Source organism: Acinonyx jubatus, chromosome B4 (genome assembly GCF_027475565.1).
Source record: "Acinonyx jubatus isolate Ajub_Pintada_27869175 chromosome B4, VMU_Ajub_asm_v1.0, whole genome shotgun sequence".
Lineage (NCBI taxonomy): Eukaryota > Metazoa > Chordata > Mammalia > Carnivora > Felidae > Acinonyx > Acinonyx jubatus.
In genome coordinates, this window is record NC_069387.1 from 133,158,099 (window position 1) to 133,182,690 (window position 24,592).

A 24,592-nucleotide genomic window follows, 5' to 3' on the forward strand; every position below is an offset into this window, starting at 1 on the left:
TGGTAATGGGCTCTTGGGGGCATCTCATTTGGCCTCATTTAGGTTATGCACCTGGGGTAAAGGGTAGGAACGCAGGCTCCCCACGCCAACCCCACCCCCAGGCTGTCAGCTTATTGGCTGCTGGGTCCCTAGACTCTGCTCTCTGGGCAGGCTGAGTGACCTCAAGCTTGTCACCAACCCCCTCCAGCCCCAGATGCTTCCCCATCTGCAGGATGGGGCTAATGTGGGCTGTGTGAGCGGGTTCGTTTCATCAACCACCAAGCACTTGGTGTCAGGGCGTCACTTTTATTATATTTATTATTATCATGTGTTGATCGTGGGTGGGTGGGGGGGTGTTTTCCTTAAAATGCTTTTCCTGAGCCAAAAGAACTCCACGCCCCCATGCCCTGGGGTGGCCAGCTGGCACATCTCACCCTTGCAACAACTCTGGAAAGAAGAAAGAATGGGGTGGGCAGGCAGGCCTCCCCCAAAGGGCTCCCCAGGCCAGCTCTGCATGTCTCAGTGCTGCTGAGAAAGAAACCAAAGGCAGAAAAGAGCCAGGCACCTACCTGGGTTCACGAGGCTGGATTTGCACCCCTGGCTTTCCTACAGGCTGCCTCCCCCTGCTCCTCAGGAGCTCCCCTCTCCTTCCTATCCCCTTTTCTTGGGTTTTTCCATGCCCCCGTGGTGGGCACCTCAGCCCCCACCAGCCTGGCTTCCCTGTGATGCCCTGGAAGACGCTTTGGTGTTCACGACGGCTCTGGTGTGCCGTCCAGATGACCCAGATGTTCACCCGGCTCACTCCAGCTCATTCTGGCTGCTGCTCCCCCCTCCCTGCCCCCCGGGACCGGGACCGGCTGCCTCCACCCTGAGATAGCACACTGGCCTGGGGGTGTCCCACCAGCCTCACACTGAAGGGAGTGTATCCAGGGGCCTACAGCAAGGCCTCCAAGAACACCTCCTGGGCCAACAGTTCCCCGCCCTCCCCCTAGCCTGCCCCAAATCTTGGCCTGCAGCAACTCGGGCCTCCCTCTCCCAGGCCGCACCCCCCCCCCCCCCCGCCCCGCCTCCCGCCCCGTCTTGCCTCCCCCGGGGAAAGGTGACCGGGTGCCCCTCTCCATCAGGATGCCTGGGTGGGGCGCGGGGTGGGGGTGGGGGGGCCCGGCACGGCCCTCACAAGTACATCTTCATGGCCTCGTGTGTCGTGGGGCAGTAGCGGGCATGGAGCTGGGCCAGCAGTGCCCTGGACGTGGCCTTGAAGCGGGTGCCCTGGCTCTTCCTGTTCCACACGTGGACGGCGTAGGTGGCGTTGAGCAGCCGGCGCAGCTCCTGGGGGCTGATGTCCTCGAAGTACTTCTTCCAGTTCTGCCAGGGGATGGGGTAGAAGGCCTCACAGGGCAGGGCGGTGACCCCGCGGCAGGCGTGGCTGTCACCCAGGCTGCGGACGGAGCACCACTTCTTGAAGACCCGCGTGAGCAGCTGCGGGCCCTGGTGGCCCCAGATCCAGCCGTTGTAGTGGGCCACGAAGTCTCGCATGCACAGCGCCATGAACTCGTGGTGGCGCTCGAAGGCCAGGAAGGCCCCGTTGAGGACGTAGCGGGACTGAGTGCCCAGCGTGTTGGTCAGATTCCGCAGGCTCTTGAGGACGATGAAGTCCGTGTCCAGGTAGATGCCCCCGAACTTCCACATGAGCGCGATCCTGGAGGCGTCGGAGAGCACGGGCAGCAGGTAAGGCTCCCACCGGCGTCGCCTGGCCGCGTACCAGGCCGCCAGCGGCGTGTCGCGGAACAGCTCTTCCAGGTCCAGCGGGAGCACGTGGACGTTGGGGAAGCAGCCCAGAAGCGAGAGCCCCAGGTGCCGGGGCAGGGAGGCGTTCCCACCGGGCAGCCCCTTCATCAGGACCACCACCCGGGACTCGGGGTGAGCCCTGGCCGCCGACTCCACGGAGCACATGAAAAGGAAGTTGGGGTTGGTCCGGTCTGAGGTCTCCAGGAAGAAGATGTTGCCCGGAGGCGGGGTGCTGGAGATCGGCGTAGGGGGCACCAGCCGGGGGCAGGGGACTTCGGCAGGCAGGTTAGAGAACTCCCTCTGGCCGCCGGGCTCTCCCGCGATGCGCCAGTAGATCATGACGGAGACGAAAAACGTGAACTTGAAGCTGATGATAAACAGGGTGCAGACCCGCTGCCTCGGGGCTCCCCGGAGCAGCCGCAGCAGGCAGTCAGGGGGCCTGGACATGTTCTCCCCAGATGACCCCAGGAGCCTCCAGCGGGAACTGGCTGGTCTGCAAGAGACGAGCAGCACATCAGGGCAGGCTGCCACCTCCCTAAGCCCGAGAAAACGCTTCCCACAGACACCGGCCACGGCCGAAGCTGGCTTCCGAAGCCCTGGGGCCCGCTGGTCGCAGAGTCCCATCTCCTTCCTCACCTGGGAAAGCTGGAAAAGGTCTGGGCAGAGTCCCTTTCGCTCTCTGTGACACACCTGTGAGCTTCCCAAGGACGCAGCCAGTGCTATCTACGACACGTGGCCATCGCGGGCCCAGGCCGGGGTTCCGGCACCCACGAGGGTTGTCAGAGGTGATGCTCCTGCACGCGGCACACAGGCCCCTTTGCCGGATGAGGCCGGTCCCCCTCGGGCCGCTGGCAGCCTGTGATTCGAAGCCTAGCGCTTTACCCCTCAGCCCCATTCAGCTCCACAGACCGGCTGAAACTGCGCCGAGGAGGCAGACGGCCAAGCAGCCTTGGGGACTTTCTGCAGAGAAGCCTGAGGCTCCGGCGGCCTGGGCGCTGGCTGCTAAGGGGCTGGCTGGCAAGCTTGCAGGACGGGTGGGCTCCAGACACACGGGGATGCGTGCTGGGTCCTAAAGCCCTTGCCTCAGACGCAGTGGGGTCTCCTGGGCACCTGGCTTCCCCAGCCCCTGCCCTGGGCTGTGCAACTTACAGACGCAGGTCTGGAGGGAGAGGGGCGGGGAGGTTGTGCCGTAGCCCGTAACCTTGCCCAGGACTATTGCCCTTGGACCCTCACCCTCTCCTGGTGATGTCCACTTGGGCAGCAGCTAAGAACATCCTGGGGGCCCGGCAGGTGGCTGGGGAACAAAACAGGCTTGGGCTCTGTCCCCAAGGGTAGGACTATAGGAGCATCTGGGAGGCACGGGACCTGACGTGTACCTGAACCAGCTAAGACCTGGGGCAATGCACTCAGCTCAGATTTGCCACCTTCAGGACGGGAACACTGGAACCCACTAAAGGGTTGGCCGTCACCACACACGTGCCAGGTGACGTGCTCAGCACTTCACACATAGTCAACTTCTTAAACCCTCACAACCACCCTTTGCAGAGGCGATCATCGCCCCCATCTTACAGGTGAAGAAACCGAGGCACTGAGAAGTCTGGTAAGCTCACATACAGTCCCACGGTAGGCAAGTGGCAGGGCAGGGCTTGGAAGCCAGGCCATCTGGCTCCAGAGTGCACTCTCTCACCACTGCACCATCCGGCCCGGGAGAGAACCGGCAGAGGGGACCTGGGAGTGCGCCTGGCACTTTGAGGACTCTGTGCACATTCGCCGGGGCTGTTCTCGCTTTTCGCAGGATCCTGGCCACCGTGTACTCAGTGCCTTCTAAATTCTTGGTGCCCCACGCACACCCCCTCTGGCTCTCAGTAACCCCAGGGGTAGTTGTATCATTTCTCCTTCAGCGGCCAGGAAACTTGGACACAGAGGGGCGGGGGGACTGGGTGCGGCCCGCAGGCTAAGGGGAGCTGGAGTCACCCCTTCCCCAGGACAGACGGATCTCCTGGCCTGAGAGCGAGACTGAGCAACTGGCCGGCCCTCCTGGTGGAGGGCCGGGAACCGCGATGACGTCACTGGCTGGTAACTGACCAGCCTGGGCGGCCCATGGCGGCGAGGTGGGGATCTGGGCAGCCGGGCAGCCCTCCTGGAGACACGCCCTGGCTCAGCAGCCAACCTTCTCTGCCAACAGGAACACGGCCCTTCCACAAGCTCTCCGCGTCCACAAATCCATCTGTAAGACACAGCGAGACACAGAGTGAGGGGGGTGGCGGGCTCACGGAGTCAGCCCCCCAGCCGCACAGGGGGGGATGTTCATTGATTTGTTGACTGTCTCGGCCCCACAGGGAATGTACTTGGGAGAAAGGGAGAGCTGGGTGCGGCTCTGCCCTGGAGGAGCTCTCAGCGTGTGGGGGGACCATCTGGAAATGCACTAGTCACAGTTGAAATGGAGCAAAGGGCCCAGCGGGGCCAGGGAAGGTGGCTTCTGGAGAGGTCACACTGATGGAGGGGCCTTAGCCAGATGGGCCTCCATACCGCCAAGGGCGCCTGCACACCTGCCCTGAGCCCAGCTCAGTCCTTGGCGCATAGGAGGGACACACAACCTGACTCATCCTCTTGTGGACCCGCTCACTCACTGACTCACTCCCCTGGCCGCCAGAGGGACACTTCAAAAACACAAGCCAGGTCACGTCATTCCTCTGTTCAGACCCTCAGTGATGTGGGAGGCCCCGGTCGCCCAGGTGCCCCCATCCCTGACCTCACACCCCACTTGCCCTACCCCAGCCACGCCTGGCCTCCTCACGCCTTCTCAACCCCACCGCCCACCCCCGTGCTGCCATCTCAGGGCCTGCACACTTGCTGTTCCCTTGGCTTGGAATGCTCTTCCCATGGTGTTTACCTGGCTCATTCCCTCACCTCCCTCTCGTCCTCAAAAATCATGCCTCCCCAGCCCTTCCCATAGTCCCCTGTGGAGCTCGCGGCACCTAATCGAGCATCCTGGACATTTGGTACTCGTTTGTTTGGGTTACTTATTTGGAGCATAACCCCACGAGGACAGGTATTTTTTGCCTTTTGTTCAGCATCTAGAAGAGATGACTCTTGGAAGGTAGTTAACAAATACCAAGGGAGTGAGTGACTCAGCGGGTGGGTGAATGAAGGTGGGAGCGAGTGAGTGAAGGAGCAGATCAGTGAATGATCAGCGAGTGAATGGACGAATGAGTGAATGAATGAGTGAATAAGTCAGTGAGCCAGCAAATCAGCACGTGACCGAATAAAGCAGTTGAGCGCCTGTGTGAGGGACCTGGGGGTCGGCGGCTGGGTCAGGAATGGCAGGGCCAATATACATCAAGAACCTTGTGTTCCCCCGCCCTGGTTTTCGCCTGCGAGGAGAGGCTATTTTGGTCTTGAGTATTTTTAACCCAGTGTGAACCACACCGAGCAGGGGACAGACAGTTGGATCGAGCAAGGTCCTGGCTGCTCGGGGGTCCCGAGGCGTTGGGGTGATCTGGGCCTTCTGTGGGGTGGGGTGGGGTCTGGGCCTGTTGGGGAGACGGGATCTGCCACCTGAGCCCGCACCGACCGCAGGGGACAGTACCGGCCCCGAGCAACACCGTATTTGGTGCTCGAGCCCAAGACCCAGGAATAGAAACGACGCGCGGGGCCAAGTTGGCCACAGCCAAATACCCGTGTGACCTCAGGCCCGAAGCATGCTCCTGGCCCCCCTGGATGGGCCTCGCAGCTGTGGCTCAAGTCCTGACCCTTGTCAGTGGAGCCTGGCACACTGCTCCTCCTCCTGCCTCCCTGCCTAACGCTTTCAGCCCTGCACCGGGGAGAGATTTCCAGTTAGCTGGTCAACCGTGGCCACTTCCCTGCCCTGAGCTCTTCTGTGGCTCCCCATCCTCAGGGACCCTCCCAGCCCCCCATGATCCATCTCAGGCAGGACGTGAGGGCGAGAAGCACACAGCCGGCAGGCCAAAGGGCCAAAGGCCTGACCGCTCCCTGTGGGTTTGGCCCTTGCATTAGTTTTGGGGGCCCCACGTCAGGAGCGTCAGCATCAGGGACCAGCCCAGGGCCTTGGAATGGCCCCACTACCTGAAGGTTGTCCTTCATTCACGGCCCACAGTAGGGGCATCTCCCTCTGCCCTTCCCTCGGCTTCCAGGTCCAGCCCAGCTCAGCCCACTGCTGGCTCACCACGACCCAGACAGAACAGGGTCGCGGCAATGGTCAGACACAGTCCACACTTCCTGAACGACTTACTACCAGGATAGGTGCTCACTGTCCCTGGGGTTCCAGAGCTAGGCCCTTGGAGAGTCTGATATCCCAAGGGGGACACAGAGGCCCAGAGACGGTAAGGGATTTGGCCAGGGTCTCGCAGCAGCAGAGAGTGGAACTGGCACCCTCAGGGAGCTCTTCCTACCCCTCTGCAAGAAACGTCCCCTCCCCGGGCCTTCCTCGAGCTGCTGCAGGAGGCTGAGAGCCCAGCAGAAGTCTCAAACCACAAAACCAAGGAGATGTGCGAGACTCTGATCAGCATCCTGTATCGGCTTCCTGTGGCTGCGGAAACTGATGACCACAGCTCTGAGGCTGAACGCAGACGCGGATCTTCTCACAGCTCTGCAGAGTGGAGGTCTAAATCCAAGGTGTCAGCGGGACCACGCCCCTTCTCGGGCTCCGGGAGAGAACCGTTCCTTGCTTCTCCCAGTTTCTGGTGGCTCCAGGCATTCCTGGGCTTGTGGCCGCTTCCTCCAATCTCCGCCTCTGTCTTCACGCGGTCTTCCCCTCTGTCTCGTGCAAGGACACTTGTCATTGTACTTATGGCCCACCTCGCTAACACGGGATCATTTCCTTAACTCGAGATCCTTAACTTAGTAACGCCTGCAAAGACCCTTTTCCCAAAGGAGGTCACATTCACGTGTCGCAGGGTTAGGACGTGACAATCTTCTCTGAGGCCACTATCCACCCCACGACACCTCCTTCCTGTGTCTCTCTGTCCTGGAGACTCAGAGCCCCTCTCAGGTCACACACTGCCTGGAACATCCCTGACACGGCAGCTCCGTGGAGAATGGGCCTGGGGGGGCCTCTCTGCGCGGCAGGACAGCACTGGGGAGTCCCAGTGGACATGGGGTGGCAGGCTTTGCCTGCCCAGCATCCGTCCCCCCTCTGCTGATAAGAATATCCTGATTGCCTTTGAGGGACCACCTCTGCCCCACAGACCCCACTCTCTAGCTCTTGGGGGCGGCACACATTCAGATCTGCCTAATGACCGTGTCACGTTCCCCAGCCACAGTGAGTAGCTGGGGGCAGGGCATGTAACCCAGTGCGGGCCAAGCAGAGTCAGGAGCTTTCCAGTGGGGTCTCTAAGATGAGGCCCGAGCCGGAGGGGAGAGCCTGGCTGAGGCTGAAGCCGGCCCAGAGGCAACAGAGCCAAGAGACGGAGAGAGAGAGGCACGATGACATCATCTTTACATCTGGATCCCGCTGTGTTTGAAACTGGCACATCCTGCACTTCCCACAGACACAGAGACGGGGTGGGGGGGACGTGGGAAGAGTCTGCCAAATTGAAAGCAGGGACACTTCTGGAGACAGGACAGGATCAGGAACTCAGACCCTCTTTGATGGGAAAAATCAATACTAGAGCTTGGAAACCCTGCTTGAAGGGTCCGCTGTCCTGTCCCTGCACACCCCCTCCCATCTTTCAGGGCATAAATAAATTCTTCTCTTTTTAAAAACTTTTAAAATGTTTATTTGTTTTTGAGAGAGACAGAGAGACAGAGCACGCACGTGCATGGGGGGGGGGGGGGCAGAGAGAGAGGGAGACACAGAATCCGAAGCAGGCTCCAGGCTCCGAGCTGTCGGCACAGAGCCCAACATGGGGCTCGAACTCACAGACTGCCAGATCATGACCGGAGCCGAAGTCAGAAGCTTAACCAACTGAGCCACCCGGGTGCCCCAGTAAATGAATATTTCTACTGAAGGAGTAGGAGTTGCAGTTATTAGAAAGTGATCCTCGTAAAAATGGCTGTTTTCAGAATGGAGGTTATAAAATGTTCCTCCTCCAGAGCCTATAAGATGTTCTAAAGCCAGGGAGGTAGGGAGGTAGAGACTTCTTTTTCCAATAGGAATATGGCAGATTCTTGGTTCTGGATCTTTCCCCCCCTGCTGATGTCATACAGAGCAACACAGGAAAGAGAAAATAAGCCACAAGCTACAGCCTTAGCAAAACCGGGGCATGAAAAACCCATAAACTCCAACTCGCAAAGCTGGACCCGAGTCCAGCAGATACAGCGGTGAGGTGGGGAGGAACGGGGGTGGGGGGGGTGGGGTGGGGGCCGGAAGTGGAAGATCGTAGAGATCGCCACTTCTAAAAGGAAGACGAGTAAGTCAGAAGACAGATGTAGCCTGGATGAACCAGGAGAGTTCAAGGATGCAGGCAGGTGTCCCCTTGAACCCGGTTGGGTTCTGTGAGGCAAAAGAGCACTGGGTCCTGAGAAGGGTTGTATTCTAAAGGAACAACCCATTTCCATAAAAGCAGAGGAGGGAGTCTTTCAACAGAGAAACTTAGAGAACTTGCCTGGCCTGTCTCCCAATTTCTACCAAAACCTCCTGTTAAATGCTGATCCAGGAAAATTCAACCGATTTGAATATAAAAAACAATGGTGCAAGGAATAAACACAGTGTCCATATAAGGAAGCTACAAGAATGAAAAGGGGAAGGAACACTAATGTTCTCCTATGTAGAGAAACTATTCACTATAGTTTAAGCATTCACTATAGTTGGGGGCGCCTCGGCAGCTCAGTCGGTTAAGCGGCCGACTTCAGCTCAGGTCACGGTCTCACAGTTTGTGAGTTCGAGCCCTGCGTCAGGCTCTGGGCTGACAGCTCGGAGCCTGGAGTCTGCTTCGTATTCTGTGTCTCCCTCTCTCTCTGCCTCTCCCCCACTAGCACTCTGTCTCTCTCTTTCTCAAAAATAAATAAACTTTAAAAAGAAATTCACTATAGTTAAGAAAATTCATTACAGTTAAGAAAATTCACTGTGAAAATATCACCACATGGGGCACCTGGGTGGCTCAGTCAGTTGATGACGATCTGGCTCAGCTCATGAACTCACGGTTGGTGAGATCGAGCCCCGTGTCGGCCTCTGCACTGACCGTGGAGCCTGCTTGGGATTCCCTCTCTTCCTCTCTATCTGCCCCTTCCCTGCTCGTGCTTTCTCTCTCTCTCTCTCTCTCAAAAATAAATAAATAAACTTAAAAAAAAAATCACAAAACATGTGGTATCCGGGTGGTGCTGACAGAGCGGAGCCTGCTTGGGATTTCTCTCTCCCTCTCTCTCTCTCTCTCTCTCTGCCCCTCCCCAGCTTGCTCTCTCTCGAAAAATAAATACACATTTAAAAAAAAAAAATCACCACAAAAACAAATAAAAATTCTAATACAAAATTACAGCATGAATTCAAAACAATGAGAACAACAACAACTTTAAAAAGTAATTCTAGCCATGAAGGCAGACCAAAAAGCAGAAGGTACAAGAGCTGGAGAAGAAACAATTAGGCAAAATGACAGCAAGAGAAGAGGATGATGTGTGAGGACTGGCAGACCTCAGGAAAGAATTAGAAGGCAATAACAAAAACACTTCGGAAATGAAAACCAAACGGCCAGAGACATACAGGAGCACGGGCTCCATACAAAGTATCGAAAGAGATACAAACAGGAAAGGGAGAAGAAGTCAAGAAAATCCAACAGAAATCATCAAGGAGATGTTAGAACTGAAGACACGAGGTGGAACAGGCAGCAGAGGGGAGCCAACAAACGTGCGGCCAGGGCTCCTGAGGAAGAAAATGACGCCAATGGCTAGAAGAAATATTTGCGATTATAATTCAGGAGAACTTACCTGAAATAGGGGGAGACTTGATCCCATGGATGGAAAGGCACACCGTGCGTTAGACAGCGGTGACCCGGAACCGTGAATCCCGAGACGTGTAATAGTAAAATCTCTGGACTTTAATTTTTTAAAAAATGTTTTATTTTATTTTCGAGAGACAGAGACAGAACACGAACAGGGGAGGGGCAGAGAGAGCGCGAGACACAGAATCGGAAGCAGGCTGCAGACATTGAGCGTGTCTCCACAGAGCCCAATGCGGGGCTCGAACCCACGAACCTTGAGATCGTGACGTGAGCCGAAGTCGGACGTTCAACCAACTGAGCCACCCAGGTGCCCCCAAATCTCTGGACTTTAAAGGTACTTTAAAGGACTTTAAAGGCCCCTCTGAGGCTTTAGAACTGACAGAAGATATGCCTTAATCACTCAGTACAGTATCAGCTGAAATGGGGCAGCCACAAGAGAAAGGGAAACCCGTTAAGTTTATTGTTGTTCATAGAAGAGAAACAACAGAGACTCTCTAAAGAAAAAAGAAACTAAGAGTATTTTATATAAGGGTGTCAATATAAATGTAGCCACTAGAACAAAAATACAAGCTTTCCCGAATATCAGAGGGATTTTTTTTAAACACAGTGAAAGAATAAAGAATATAGCCCTCCCACATGTGCAAAGACATATACATACATACACAACATGATGGAAAGAATGCCAGACACCTGTCGCATCAATATATATAAACAGGCTTGCCTCGCTTACCTTTACTAAGAAAAAGATTTTTTTATTTAGATCCCAAACAAAACCCAACTCTATCCTGTATTTCAGAGATATACATCAAAATGATTTAGAATGGTTAAAAGCAAAAGAAAGAGCAAAAATATAAAAACAAGTATAAACAAAAAGAAAGCTGGGGCCGTAATCTTAATATCAGACTGAGAATTCAAGCAACCATCAGTAAGTGAGCCAAAGAAGGGCCAATAATAATGCTAAAAGGTATAATTCACAACATACCAAATAATACTGCAGCAATTTTCAGGAATTAGAAATTACAGAATGCTACGATAAATAGATTGAAACACACTAATAAGAGATTTTAATTCACCACTCTTTTTTAAAAAATTTTTAAATGTTTATTTAATTTTGAGAGAGAGACAGAGACAGAGCAGGAGTGGGGGAGAGGCAGAGAGAGAGGGAGATACAGAATCCGAAGCAGGTTGTAGGCTCCGAGCTGTCAGCACAGAGCCTGACACGGGGCTCGAACCCACCAAGTGTGAGATCATGACCTGAACCGAAGTCGAACGCTTAACCAACAGAGCTACCCAGGAACCCCTTAAGTCACCACTCTTAACCCAAGAAATAAATATAAATAAGAATTCAGAAGATGTAAATAAAGGATCAGTGAGGTTCTACACTGTATCAAACTCTCTATCTTCATAATAGGCAACACACTTTGTTCTCAAGAGTTGATGAAGCGTTCACTAAAATTGAAAACAAAACTGACAAACCTTTAGCTGGATTCACTGAGAAGAAAAGAGAGAGGACTCAAATAAACAAAACCGGAAATGAAGGAGAAGAAATAGCAAGCAACACCACAGAAACACAAAGGATTATACGAAAATACTATGGAAAATGACATACCAACAAATTGGACAACCTGGAAGAAATGGATACATTCCTAGAAACATATAACCTTCCAAAACTGAATCAGGAAGAAATGGAAAATCTGAAAAGACTGATTACCAGCAATGAAACTGAATCAGTAATAATAAAAAAAATAAATAAAAAACAAAAACCCAACAAACAAAAGTCCAGGACTGGATGGCTTCACAGGCGAAGTCTACCAAAGGTTTAAGAAAGAGTTCATACCTATTCTTTAGATAGTTAAACTATTCCAAAAAATAGAAGAGGGAGGAAAGTTTCCAAATTCATTTTATGAGGCCAGCCTTACCCTGACGTCAAAATCAGATAAAGATACTACTACAAAAAAAGAAAACTATAGGCCAATATTTCTGATGAACATAGATGCAAAAATTGTCAACAAAATATTACCAAGCTGAATCCAACAATATATTTAAAAAATCCTTGGGAGGGGCAGGGGAAAAAAGCACTCAGCATGATCAACTGGGATTTATTCCTGGGATGCCAGGTGGCTCAATATCCAAAAATCAATCAACATGACACATCCTATTAACAAGGGAAAGGATGAAAACCATACAATCATCTCAACAGATGCAGAAAAAGCACTTGAGGAAGTACAACATCCATTCATGATAAAAACCCTCAACAGGGGCACCTGGGTGGCTCAGTCGGTTAAGCGTCCGCCTTTGGCTCATGTCACGATCTCACGGTCCGTGAGTTCGAGCCCCGCGTCGGGCTCTGGGCTGATGGCTCAGAGCCTGGAGCCTGTTTCGGATTCTGTGTCTCCCTCTCTCTGACCCTCCCCTGTTCACGCTCTGTCTCTCTCTGTCTCAAAAATAAATAAACGTTAAAAAAAAAAAAAAACCCTCAACAAAACAGGTTTAGAGGGAACACATCTCAACATAATAAAGGCCATATATGAAAAACCCACAGCTAACATCATGTCAATGGTAAAAAACAGCTTTTCTTCTAAGGTCAGTAACAAGACAAGAACGCTCACTGTCACCACTTTTATTCAACACAGTACTGGAAGTCCTAGCCACAGCAATCCGGCAAGAAAAAGATATAAAAGGCATCCAAATTGGTAAGGAAGAAGAAAAACTCTCACTATTTGCACATGACACGATACTATAAAGAGAAAACCTAAAGTTTCAAAAACAAAAACAAAACAAAAAAAACTATCAGAACTAAGCAGCGAATTCAGTGAAGTCATAAGACATACAGAAATTAATACACAGAAATCTCTGTTGCATTTCCACACACAAATAATGAAGTAGCAGAAACTGAAATTAAGAAACCAATCCCATTTACAATTGTACCAAAAGGAATAAAATACCTAGTAATAAACTTACCCAAGGACGTGAAAGATCGATACTCTGAGAACTATAAAACACTGATGACAAAAATCAAAGATGACACAAAGAAATGGAAAGGTATTCTATGCTCATGGATCAAAAGAACCGATATTGTTGAAATGTCCACACGACCCAAAGCAAGTTACAGATTTAATGCAATCCTTATCAGAATACCAACAGCATTTTTCACAGAACTAGAACAAATGATGCCAAAATTTGTATGGAACCACAAAAGACCCCGAGTAGCCAAAGCAATCTTGAGAAAGAAGACCAAAGGTGGTGGTTTCCCAATCCCAGATGTCAAGATGCACTACAAAGCTGTCGTCATCAAAACAGTATGGCACTGGCACAAAAACAGACTCCTAGATCAATGCAACAGAATAGCGAGCCCAGAAATAACCCCCCGCTCGTATGTCCACTTAATCTTCGACAAAGGAAGCAAGAATACGTAACGGGGAAAAGACAGTCTCTTCAAGAAATGGTGTTGGGAAAACGGGACAGCCACATGCAAAAGCATGAAACGGGGCCGCTTTCTTCACGCACACAAATAAACTCAAAATGTATCAAAGACCTAGATGTGAGACACAAAACCATAAAATTCCTAGAAGAGAGCACAGGCAGTAATTTCTTTGATCTCAGCTCTTGAAACCCTTTTCTAGATACCTCTCCACAAGCAAGGGAAACAAAACCAAAGACACATGTGTGAGTCTGGAATTTACAAATTGAGTCTGAAGTTCATATACCAAAATAAACAAGCCAAGACCCATAGGAAAAGCCTGAGAAGGAGGAAAAAATGAGAAAGGGCTGGAGTGCTTTAGATATTAAAACACACTCTGAAGTTTCTTTTTTTTTTTCATGTTTATTTATTTTGAGAGAGAGAGCGAGTACAAGTGTGCATGTGCGAACTGGGGAGGGACAGAGAGAGGGAGAGAGAGAGAATCCTAAGCAGACTCTGCTGTCAGCACAGAGCCCCATGAGGGGCTTGATTTCATGAACTGTGAGATCATGACCTGAGCCAAATCAAGAGTCAGACGTGACTGTGCCCACGTGCTCCTATAATTTTCAATAATTAAAACAATGCAGTCTTTGAAAAAAAATTAAGTTCATGTATTTATTTTGAGAGAGAGAAGGAGAGGGCAGAGAGAGAAAGAGAGAGAAAATCCCAAGCAGACTCCACACTGTCAGCACAGGGCCCTATGTGGGGCTCGAATTCATGAACTATGAGGTGATGACCTGAGCTGAAACCAAGAGTCAGATGCTCAACAGACTAAGCCACCCAGGCACCCCTAAAACAATGCAGTCTTACACACACACACACACACACACACACACACACACACACACACACACCAGAAAACAAAAACAGTGCAGTCTTAGCATACGAACAAACAGGACAATGAAACAAAACCTATCACAGCAATAATGAAATGCTCGCACATCCAGTAAAGGCAGTATCTCCAATCAGTAAAGTTAAATGGGTCTTCTAAGGTGTTGGGCAGGTGGAGTAGAAGCCCGGTTCACCTCTCAGAACATGCCCCAGGATAAACTCCAAATGGAAAATAATAAACCCCATAAACATGCAGAACAAAACATGGGTGAATTCCTTTGTAACTTCAGAGTTGGGAAAGTTTTCTTAATTATGTAGGAAATCCATCCAGAAGCCATAAAAGAACAGATGAATAAACTCGACTCCTTGAAAATGCCAACTGATCTGTGTCCTCCTCCAAAACACCATCAGGGAAGTCAAAGTAGAAGGAACTACTTGGGAGAACTTTTGTGCCCCTCGGATTCCAAAGGTCCACTTTTCCTAACCTCTAAAGAGCTCCCAGAAGTCAAGGAGAAAACGACCAACAACACAGAGAAGAAAAAGAGGCCAAGGGCAGCTTTCGCACAGGCAAAACACGACCCTTAATCTGTCAGCGAGAGGGAGGATCTTTTTGTAAGTAAAAGAAATGCAAATTGAAACACTCAGATAGCATCTCTCACCTGTCAGATTGGCAAAAATCCAAAACTTCGACCACACGTTTTTCTGGCCAGGCTGGGAGCAAACAGGCATCTCGCACGCGGCCGGGAGGCATTCCAGATGGTACCAGTCCAGTGGTGGAGGGCAACTGAATGACATCCACCGAAACCCCTTCACCACGCCATCCCAGTCTGTGAATTTCTCCGTAGATAAGTGCCATTTGTACAGGTCACAGGTTGGTTCTCGATTGCAAACGATGAAAAACAACCCAAGGTCTTTCTCGAAGGCACTGATTACACATTGATGCCATGAAAAACAATGTCAGCTCCCAGAGGGCAGGGACCAAGTCTGCTGTGACTCAATGTTGTGTCTTTCGTGGCCAGCACGGACGCTAGCACAAAGCGGGGGCTCGATATATAGGTAGGTAGGTGTAGATAGATAAATATATATATATTCTGAACGAGTGAGTAAATGATCCCTAAACGGCCCACAAAGCCAAGATCAGATACGGTAACTGACCAGGGAAATGCCCTTTGCAAACTGTAAGCTATGTGTGGATGCAGATTACAGCTGGTAGAAAGCGTAATTGACACGTCCTGCCTCACCATCTGTGGGTACAAATTAAGGTCACATGCCTTTGACTTTTCATATTAAAGTACCTGAGTGTTCACGGGTCCCGAGAGAGGAAAGGCCACCTTCCCAAAGCCTGGGAGACATGATTTGCACCTAGGGAGATCTGCCCCCAAGTCTTAGACCTCTCCTCTCTTCCCGAGGCCATCCCTCCCTGCCAGGGTCACTGCCCCTCTGCACCGGAGGCTGGACTGACGATCGGGCTGCCTGGGGTTGGCTTCTCAGGAGCATAGGGTGAAGTCACCGTCCCCGAGCTTTCTGCTCAGTTCAGGCAGCACAAGCCACCACGAGTCTGGATTCCTACACCTTTGCTGTCTTGGCATGTCCACACATGCACTTGCCAGGACCCCCTGCAGTGCCCCGGTGGCAAGGTGTGGTGAGCTTTCTGCGTCGGTCGCTTGCTCTGCCCAGAGATCACAGAGGAACAGGTAGCAGAAAACTCTTCATCGGATAAAATCATGCCCGGCTTTAAGCAAAACTGGTGCCTTTAGCACTTAGGTCTAGGCTACATTCTCGGTTAATTTTTGTGTGTGGTATGAGGGAAGGCTGCGGCTCATTGTTTTCCGTAGGGATGGTTAGTTTTTCCAGCGCTGGTCCGGACATGTCTGCTCCCACACTGAATTACCTTGGCACTCTGGTCAAAAATCAATCTGCTGTTTGAGCGGGAGTCTGATTCTGGACTCCATATTCTGCTAATTGAACGACAGGTCTACCCTTGTGCTAAGACCACACAGACTTCATAACTGCAGCTTTATGATAAGTCTCGAAATCAGGTATCCCTCCCACCCTTTGTCTTTTTTTTAAGAATTGTTTTGGCCACGATAGGTCCTTCATACTTCTGTGTCAATTTTAGAATCAGCTGATCAATCTCTACCAAAAACTGCTGGGATTTTGATGGGGATTGCACTGAATCCGTACGCCAATTTGGGGAGAATTGTTATCTTAACAATATTAAATCTTCCACTCTGTGAAAAAAAAAAAAATCATGCCTGCAAATGCAATGCCCATGGAAAAGGCATTTAGAAACTCTGGCCTGGGGGGCTCAGTTAGTTAAGCATCTGGCTCTTGATCTCGGCTCAGGTCCTGATCTCACGGTTTGTGGGATCGAGCCCCACATGGGGCTCTGTGCTGTCGGCGGACAGTCTGTTTGGGATTCTCTCTCCCTGTCTCTTTGCTCCTCTCTCGCTCACACATACTCTCTCTCTCTCCTAGAGTAAATAAATAAACTTAAAAAAAAAAAAAGAAAAAGAAAAGAAAGAAAGAAACGCTGCTGGCCTCAGTTAAGAGTCCGGAGTTCACCCTACTTGGAAGAAAGTTTCCATGTTGCTTGACTTTTTCCTCTTTTACTGTATTCAAGATTAAAGCTAATTGGCAGCAAAAGACAGTGCCCACCCTGCCCCACGCGGTTTGCACACACACACAGCACTGCCCACACTCGGTATTCTTTCAATTAGCAATAATCGTGCCTCCGATAAACCTCATTGGCTACAATACTGCCACTGAGCAAAGCTCACACTTGGTATTCTTAACAGTCTTTGCTAACTGCACATTACCTGAGCAAGGGACCTGGTTTCTATCTTCTACACTTGCTCTATGATCTTGGGGTATGGCCTCCCCCACCATTACTGAGCCTCAGTTTCTCCACCTGTAAAATAAAGAGCTTGGAAAAGACCATCTCTAAGGACCCTTCTAGAAAGAACTTCCAAATCTGGTTTCTCCAGCACCAGTTCTGTTCATGGCCAGCATCGGCCTCTCTAGACAGAGTATTTCAGGGCCACCTGCCCCTTGGTGTCAGGCCAAGAGCGCAGGCAGATAATAAGGCCAAGGGGCTGATAATTCACAGATAAGAGAGTTCCTGCTGAAGCTGATACCAAAAAGTCTTCTTGGAAAGAAACCCAGCCAGCCCTCGGCATCACACAGAGCACCCTGGTCCTTCATTCAACAAATGCTTGAACACCTACTATGTGCCGCCCCCCACTCCAAGGTCTGGAAACACAGACAGCAGTGAACAAAGCAGATACTCTTCGGCTTCATGGAGCTAAAATCCTAGCAGAGAAAATTAACAGATAAAGAAATACAGTAAGCGATAACATGTGCTGGGTTGAGAAATACAGCAGGAACACTGGACTGGAGGACCAGGGGCAGGGGTGCTACTTTACATAGACCAGCAAGGGATGGCCTCTCTGAAAAGCCGACAGAGACCTGAAGGAAGTGAGGGGGCAAGCCTTAGGGCTACCTTGGGTGGGGGGGGCGGGTAGTGTGTCCAGGGAGGGAAATCAGTGAGTGCAAAGGCCCTGGGGCATGTGTGCCCGAGGTATTGGTGGAATAGCAGAGTAAGCAAGGTGGGAGGAAGGACAGGAAGTCAGAGAGATAATGAGGAGACAGGTCATGGGGGGGCCTTGAGGGCCACTGGAAGGATTTGTCTCTCTGATTGGGAGACCTGCCTTTGGGAGATTTTGAGGAGGAAGGGGCTACAATGTACCTTATGCTTAAAGAGATCTTTAGGATCTGGATGCTTTTTGAAACTAAACCAAGGGAGACGTGTGGCAACAAGAAAACAGTTACAAGGCTCTTGGGGATAATCCAGAGGAGAGGGAGGCACAGGGCTGGGACACAGGGGGACAGCCGCTCTTGCAACACCTTTCTGACACATCTCTCCTGCCCATCTTCAGCCCTGTGACCACAGCCCAGCTCAGGACTCTGTCCTCTGCCTTGAACCCCAGCAGGTCTCCACACCCCACCCCACCCCGCAACACCCATGCCTTGTGGGCACTTCCCCAGCACCCCCCGCCCCTCTCCAGGCCCACGACCTCCAGACCAGCCAAGCTGACCTCTGCCACATTGCTCAAGCCAACAGGCTCTGGGAATTCCAGATTTCTGCAATACGCTCCCTCCTTTCCCTAAAACGCCCCTCCGCGCTCCCCTGTTCAGCAACCTCTTAACCGAAATATGTGGGAAGGGCTGCCATTTGCCAAGAACGTGCCACGTGTGAGGCATCCTGCCAAGCACCGTTCACCCTTTACTGTGTGCTCGTATCTACCACCACGGCCCCATTTTACACATGAGAAAACAGAGAGACCGACAGGAAAGGTGACCCACCCAATGCCGCGGGGCTAGTAAGCATGGGAGGGAGGATTTGCACCCAGGTTATTATATCTGCCCCAAATTCTCAGACAGCCCTTCCTCCCTGAGTCTCTCCCGACCTAGACGAGCAGGGCAGGCCACCTCCAGGAAGCTGCCTGGATTTTGGCACAGCTCCCACCGTGGGGCGTGGGCTGGGGCCCCCGTGCCGCACACAGTAGGCCCTCGTGGCTCCCTTCCAAATGAGCAGCACTCACCCCAAGGCCTGGCCTCGCCCACAGCCTGGATCCCGGGCAGACCCTCAGGGCCCCGGGGGAGTCCTGCTGGGAATGGCCAGGGTGATTTGGCCTTGGGGCCTTCGGGGCACTGAGCCAGATGCCTCTCTCCCGAGGCTGTAGGTGACCCTGACGAACTTAGGGAGGGCCTGGCGACAGCAGGTGGACCATAAACTTGTGATGACCGAGGGATAAAGGAAACCATCCTGGTGCTCCAGGAGCCCTTGAAAATGACGGTAAAAACTTGAAAGGAAAATCAACTCCATGGCTCAAACCCGCCAGGCTCTGGGAACTCCGAGTTTCTGTAAAATGTGCCTCCTGCTTCCCAGAATGCCACCCCCCATCCCCTCCCCTGCCCCAGCAGGCCTCCAGCCACAGTAGGTAAGATGAGCTGCCGTTTGCTAAGAGTCCCAAATGCCATTCCTGGCGGCGAGGGTGGCGGGCGACGTTAGCTGTGCCTTCGTGCCTGCGGCTACTGTCCCCACGTGTCCACAGAGAGGGGGACGTGTCCAGTCACCACCCTGCAGCGACACCTCCTGCTTTACTCTCTCTTGCGGATGGTAGTGTGACGTCACTAAAGGCCTGAGGCGAAAGCACGTGCCACGGTCAGCCTCCCCGTGACCTTGGCACCTCGAGTGCCCGCGCCGGCGTTCCGGTGGAGCCTTTTCGGTCCCTTTCCGCGCACCTGCCACACACAGGGCTGCCGTGGACAGACAGAGCCGCATACACACGGAAGGAGACCCTATTCCCCGTGCTGTTCTATACCTTGTTTTATTTTTCACCCAGAGACACGCCGGGCCCCTGTATTTTCAAACCAGATAGTGGTGGTGCATACGGCGCGATATCCACGTCCTGAAACTCATCGAGCCGCGCAAACGGTTCTGGAACAAACCCGCTCGAGAGCACACGTGCCCTCTGCCCTCCTATCACGCCCACAAACGCAGACCCGTACCCTCAGTTCCCAGGGTCGCGCGTCACCTCGCGTGGTTAGCCGCATCCTTCGTCTCGCCTGCTTCCCGTCCGGGCTGCTGGAAGTGTGGTTTCCATCCTTCTGCTTTTGCGGGCGACACCGCGGTGACTGTCTTAGCACTCCCGTCTTTGAGCACATCCTTAATTGCTTCGGGAGGACTGGTTCCTCGAAATGAGCCGCTTGGGCCGAAGGAAATGGAATTTGCACTTACAGATGCGGCACACTAACTGGCCTCCAGAAAGGCTTTCCAGAGCTCACGCTGTCATCCCCTCAGCATGGGGAGGGGTGAGCGCGCTTGAGTTGACGTTTGTGACTGGCTCCCCCGTGACAGGCGCGGAGCTACGTGCTCAGTGTCCACTTCCTGAGGACTTCCTGTGCACAGCCACGGGGCAGAGCGGCTTTCACACGGTAACTCACTTAAGCCTCCCGCCAGCCCTCTTCGTCTCCAGCGGGCACTCTTCGTATCCACCAGTTTTAAGAGGCGAGGGAACCGCTGGGGTTCAAACCCCCTCCCCTAGGTGAAAGGGGTCTGCCTGTGGCCAAGTTCAGCTGGGAGTGCTGTGGCCCCAGAGCCTCAAACGTCCCCCACCCCCCGCAATAAAGAAAAGGCGCCTAACTCTGAGTCTTAGTTTCTTCACCTGTAAAATGGGCAGAATGGCACAGGGTGACCGAGGGGGTTAAATAAGGTCAGGTAACAGCGTCTGGCACCGGGTAAGGGCTCAATCGTGGAAGCCCGCCCCCCAAATCAGGAGGTTGCCTTGGAGACCCAATGGAAGGTGCAAATGAGGACTGCAGGCGACCCCGGAGAGGTGGGGGCGGGGTGGGGACCTTTCTGGGCTCTGTGTCTACACCCGGGACAACAGATTCTGCTCTTCCAAACCGAGTCTGTTGGGTGAACGTGAAGATCACTTCTCCCGCTTCACCCTCACGTGCCTGCCTCCTCATCCAGCGCCCCCCCCCCCCCAGCCCCCGTCTGTCCATTCAGACCTGGCGACCTGGCGCTGGTGGGACTTCCAGGAAGTGCTCTGTGTCCTGCTGGAGTCAGCTCCTGGTGGGTGCGGGTGTGGGCACAGGGGAGAGTGTGCAGGCACTAAGCAGAAGGGGAGGGGTTCTTCTAGTCCCGTGGCCAGCTCAGCTTCCACGGGGATCCGTCCAGAGGGAAAGCAAACAGGCAGACAGGAGAGGAAAGGACACTCGCTCGGACTAAGATGGGCACGGCTTCCTGATACCTACCAGAAATGGAGGCACCAAGAGGAGAGCGGTTCTCAAGGGCGCGCAGTTAATGTTGGAGGGCCAACGTTGAACCCATCCCCGCCGCTCATCAGCTGACTGAACCAGAACAAGGCACCTTCCCTCCCCCCAGTCTGTAAGTGGGGGGTGATAACACCTGCTACCTCCCAGGGAAGCAGGGAGGACCCCAGGGGATGAGGCTGGCAAACAGCATTGGGAGCTGGGACCTCAGGACCAGAATATCTTCTCTCCACTGAGCTTTTCCGCCTCTCTCTACATGAAGATCAAAGCCGGTCCCTAAGGTGTCGGTCCAGCCCTTCCCTTTCGCCTCTTGTCCTCACCAGCTCAGAAGGTCCCTCAACCAGTGCCAGACACCCCTACCTCCTGCATCTCTGGGACCTCAACCTGCGGACCCGCCTCTCGTCCGGGACTCAGCTGCTCCGTGCTCTGGCTCCTTCCCGTCAGCTCATAAATGCAGCCATCTCCGTCATTGAAAAGCACCACAGCAGATAAAGTAAAATAAAAATAAAAAACGTGCTCCTCAAAAACACACACCAGCAAAAGCAAAAGCCAAATGATAACCTGGGAGGAGGTCTTTGCCACCAAGAGACCAGACGAGGGGCAAAGACCTCACGGATGAGCTCCAACAAATGAATAAGAAACACACATATGGTGATAACCATTTCGCAATTCACGCATGCCAGATCGTGCTGTATACCTTCAACAGACACAGTCCTGCCTGTCATTTATATCTCAGTAAAACCGGGGTGGGGGGGGGGCCTGGGTGGCTCGGTCGGTTGGGCATCCGACTTTGGCTCAGGGCATGATCTCACAGTCCGGGAGTTCGAGCCTCGCATCGGTCTCTGTGCTAACAGCTCAGAGCCTGGAGCCTGCTTCCGATTCTGTGTCTCCCTCTCTCTCTCTCTGCCCCTCCCCCGCTCCCGCTCTGTCTCTCTCTGTCTCTCAGACATAAACATTAAAAAAAAAATTTACAAAAAAAAAAAAAAAAAAAAAACTGGGGGAAAAAAACCACACAAAGATCCCGGACATTCATACTCTTTGACTCAGAGTAATTTCACCTCTAGGAAATAACGAGAAATGCATACTCACAGCCTGAGGAGGTACAGAATGGTATAGGCCCTCTACAGAGCCAGCTGGCTCTAGGTAGAGCCCTTCTAGAACTTCCTATATATCAGATGCAGTGACTACCAGGTAATTCTCTTTCCAGGAAAGATCTGGCAATGTATAAATGCGAAAGTTCCATGTAACGTCATCCCAAAGAGCCAAATATTGAAAAGCACCTAAATTTCAAATAAAGTCTATTAACTAACATGATGTAACGTATCCAAGTGCTGAAAAATATTTTAAAAAGTGTTTGCGAGAAGTGAGGCATTTGAAGTTTTCATATAGACAAGGTATATTCAACTACGTTAAAAAAGTATTTTTGAAAGTTTGGCGAAATGGTGAATGTGAACGATTAGGTATCTCCAGGTGATGCAAATATGGAATCTTCCCCTATTTCTCACAGTTAATTCACTCAAGCAACATTTAGTGAGCACCTACTACGTGCTGGGCTGGGCACTGGGTTTCGGGCGACGTTCCATCCCTCCAGAAGTTTCCAGTCTGGAAGAGGAGGGGAACAATGAAAATATGGGGGGGGGGGGTGTTTAGCAGGAGCTGTGAGCTCACCTAGGGGGTAACGGTTGGGAAGAAATGCATTCAGGAGAGCACAGCAGGCTCAGACCTTGGTTGAGGCCAGGAGACTCATACCCCACCCACCCGCCCGCCCTTCGGGGAGGGAGAGGAGGGAGAGGGAGAGGAGGGAGAGCCGGGAGGGGCAGCAGCCAGCGGGGAGGGAGAGATAGGGGAGGAAAGAGCTGTTTCCACATTTCAAGCTTCCCTTTCTCATCTGCCCTTTCTTCCAGTCTGGTCGCAAACGTCCCCGGCGGCCACTTGGTCTTACTCTGCCCTCGTTCCAATTTGGACCTTTCACCTAGACCTTTCTAGGCAGCTGAAAGGGCTTCCGTTGGTACAAGGAAAGGAGATGCATGTTTAAGAATTTCTGTTTTGGAGTTTGGACTCCAATATAGAGCTGTCCTGGCACACAAGCAGGGACGTGCATTCGAGACACTAGGAACAAGTTTGGGAGGAAGATGAACCCCGAGAAGATTCCACCTTTCAGCTCCTCCCTTTCTTTCCTTCTGTATTTGGACCTGACTGGGGGACACCCCTAGGGGATCCCTGTGGGAACAGGGTGTGCAGGCCTAGGTATGCAGGGTGTAGTCCTGGCCAACGTGGGCCCTGCTTTTGGGGACCCCCAAGTGGCCAGCTCGAGCAATCCCTGAGGATCTGGGGGTGACGGAAACGGTGTCCTCCAGAGAGAGGGGTGGGTGCGGGGGGAAGATGGCTTTTAACCCTCTCGGTGCCAGGGGCTCGGCTGAGTCTGTCAAGGAGGTGGGAACTTCTGTTCCGCGGTGTCAGGTGAGGAAACTGAGGCCAGGGGGCTCCGCGAGCAGCGGAGGGGACTGGACCTCCCCGCCAGAGCCTCTCCCGAGCACAGAGCAGATGCCACTCAGTGTTTCCCGTCTGGAGAAGAGGGAGGGGGCGAAGCAAGCCGGAAAGACGGCTCGTCGCCGGGTCCGGATCCCCGGGGAAGAAGCGCTCGGGCCCTTCTCTCCACCTGCAGGGCCCTCCCCCGACCTGGGCGCTTCCGAAGCCTCAGCATCCTCCCCCCACCCCGCGCCGACGCCTCCCGCCCCGGGCGGTCTCCCCTCCAGCCGGCCGCTCCCGCCCCTCTCCCAGCCGCACCCCCTCCGGGGCCAGGGGCGAGCCCCGCCCGGCGGCGAGGCCTCCCGAGGGGATGCCGCGCCCCGCGCCCCAGGTCGCCGCGCAGCGGGGCTCGGCCCCGGGCCTCCCGCCCCCTCGGCCCCTCTCGGCGGGCGCAGGACCCGGGCCCGGGCGGCGCTGCTCCGAGGGCTCCCGGGCGCGGCGCGCCGGCCAGGCTCCCGGTCCCGCCGCCGCGCTCAACTTCGGGGCGCAGTTGGCCGGGGACCGCCGCGCCCAGTCGGCGCGCACCCTGGCGTCCCTCCGGAACAGGTGGCCCGGGCGGCGGCCGGGCCCTCCCCGCCCCCCCGCAGCCCACCCTCCCCCCTCCACCCCGCGGCGCCCCCGCCCGCCGCCCCCTGCGCGCGGCCCCCGGTACCTCCGGCTCCCGCGGCGGCGGCGGCGGCGGACGAGCTGGCCCCGCGGGGCGGCGGCGGGAGGCAGTGCCCGGAGTCCGGCGGCCGGAGCGCCGCCCCTCCGGCCCGGGCGTGGTCAGCGCCGCCCCGCCCGCCCGCCGCCCGCCGCCCGCCGCCCCTGCTGGGTCCCGGCTCCCCGGGCCGCGCGTCCCCGCTGCTCCCGGCGCCGCGGCTGGACCGCCGGCCGACGGGCATGGGGAGCTCCCGGGCCTCCCGGCCGCCCGCCCTAGGGCTTTATAATCCGATTGCCCCATTTAACAGATGAGGAAGCCGAGGCTCACACGGTTGTCCCTTGAAGGTCATGCAGCCGAGTCGGGGCAGCGCCAGGACTGGAACCCGGGCCTGGAACATCTGCATTAACCTCCCCAGCCCCCGTCCCCAGCTGTGACCCGAGCTAAACGCCGTGCAGGCATTTCGGTGATGTGCTTGAACCTTCACAACTTCCGAGGGTCCTCGCGGCTGCTGCGCCCTGGCCCCCACCCCCCACCACCGGGCCCTCCTGCGGGTCCACCCCCCACTCGCCCTGTTGTCCCCCCTCCTCTGGGCCCAGCCTCCCCGTCAGCCCGTGACCCCCCGGC

General features: G+C 53.8%; 1 protein-coding gene and 1 pseudogene across 8 annotated transcripts; both read right to left on the reverse strand.

The window, feature by feature from the left end:
- Positions 1-271: 271 nt before the first annotated feature.
- A4GALT (alpha 1,4-galactosyltransferase (P blood group)) lies at positions 272-24,092 on the reverse strand. Of its 8 annotated transcripts, XM_027070572.2 has the most exons (4): positions 21,157-21,702; positions 20,541-20,774; positions 3,853-3,994; positions 272-2,260 (listed from the first exon to the last, which is right to left on the reverse strand). In XM_027070572.2, the coding sequence occupies exon 4, from the start codon at positions 2,212-2,214 to the stop codon at positions 1,153-1,155; it is 1,062 nt and encodes a 353-aa protein (XP_026926373.1). In that variant the 5' UTR covers positions 2,215-2,260; positions 3,853-3,994; positions 20,541-20,774; positions 21,157-21,702; the 3' UTR covers positions 272-1,152. The 8 variants fall into 8 exon arrangements, with proteins under 8 accessions (XP_026926373.1, XP_026926369.1, XP_053082858.1 ...); XM_027070568.2 differs by lacking the exons at positions 20,541-20,774; positions 21,157-21,702 and adding an exon at positions 23,978-24,092; XM_053226883.1 differs by lacking the exons at positions 20,541-20,774; positions 21,157-21,702 and adding an exon at positions 23,978-24,055 and having other exon boundaries at positions 3,938-3,994.
- LOC113602944 (uncharacterized) lies at positions 16,662-16,730 on the reverse strand (annotated as a pseudogene).
- Positions 24,093-24,592: the final 500 nt, after the last annotated feature.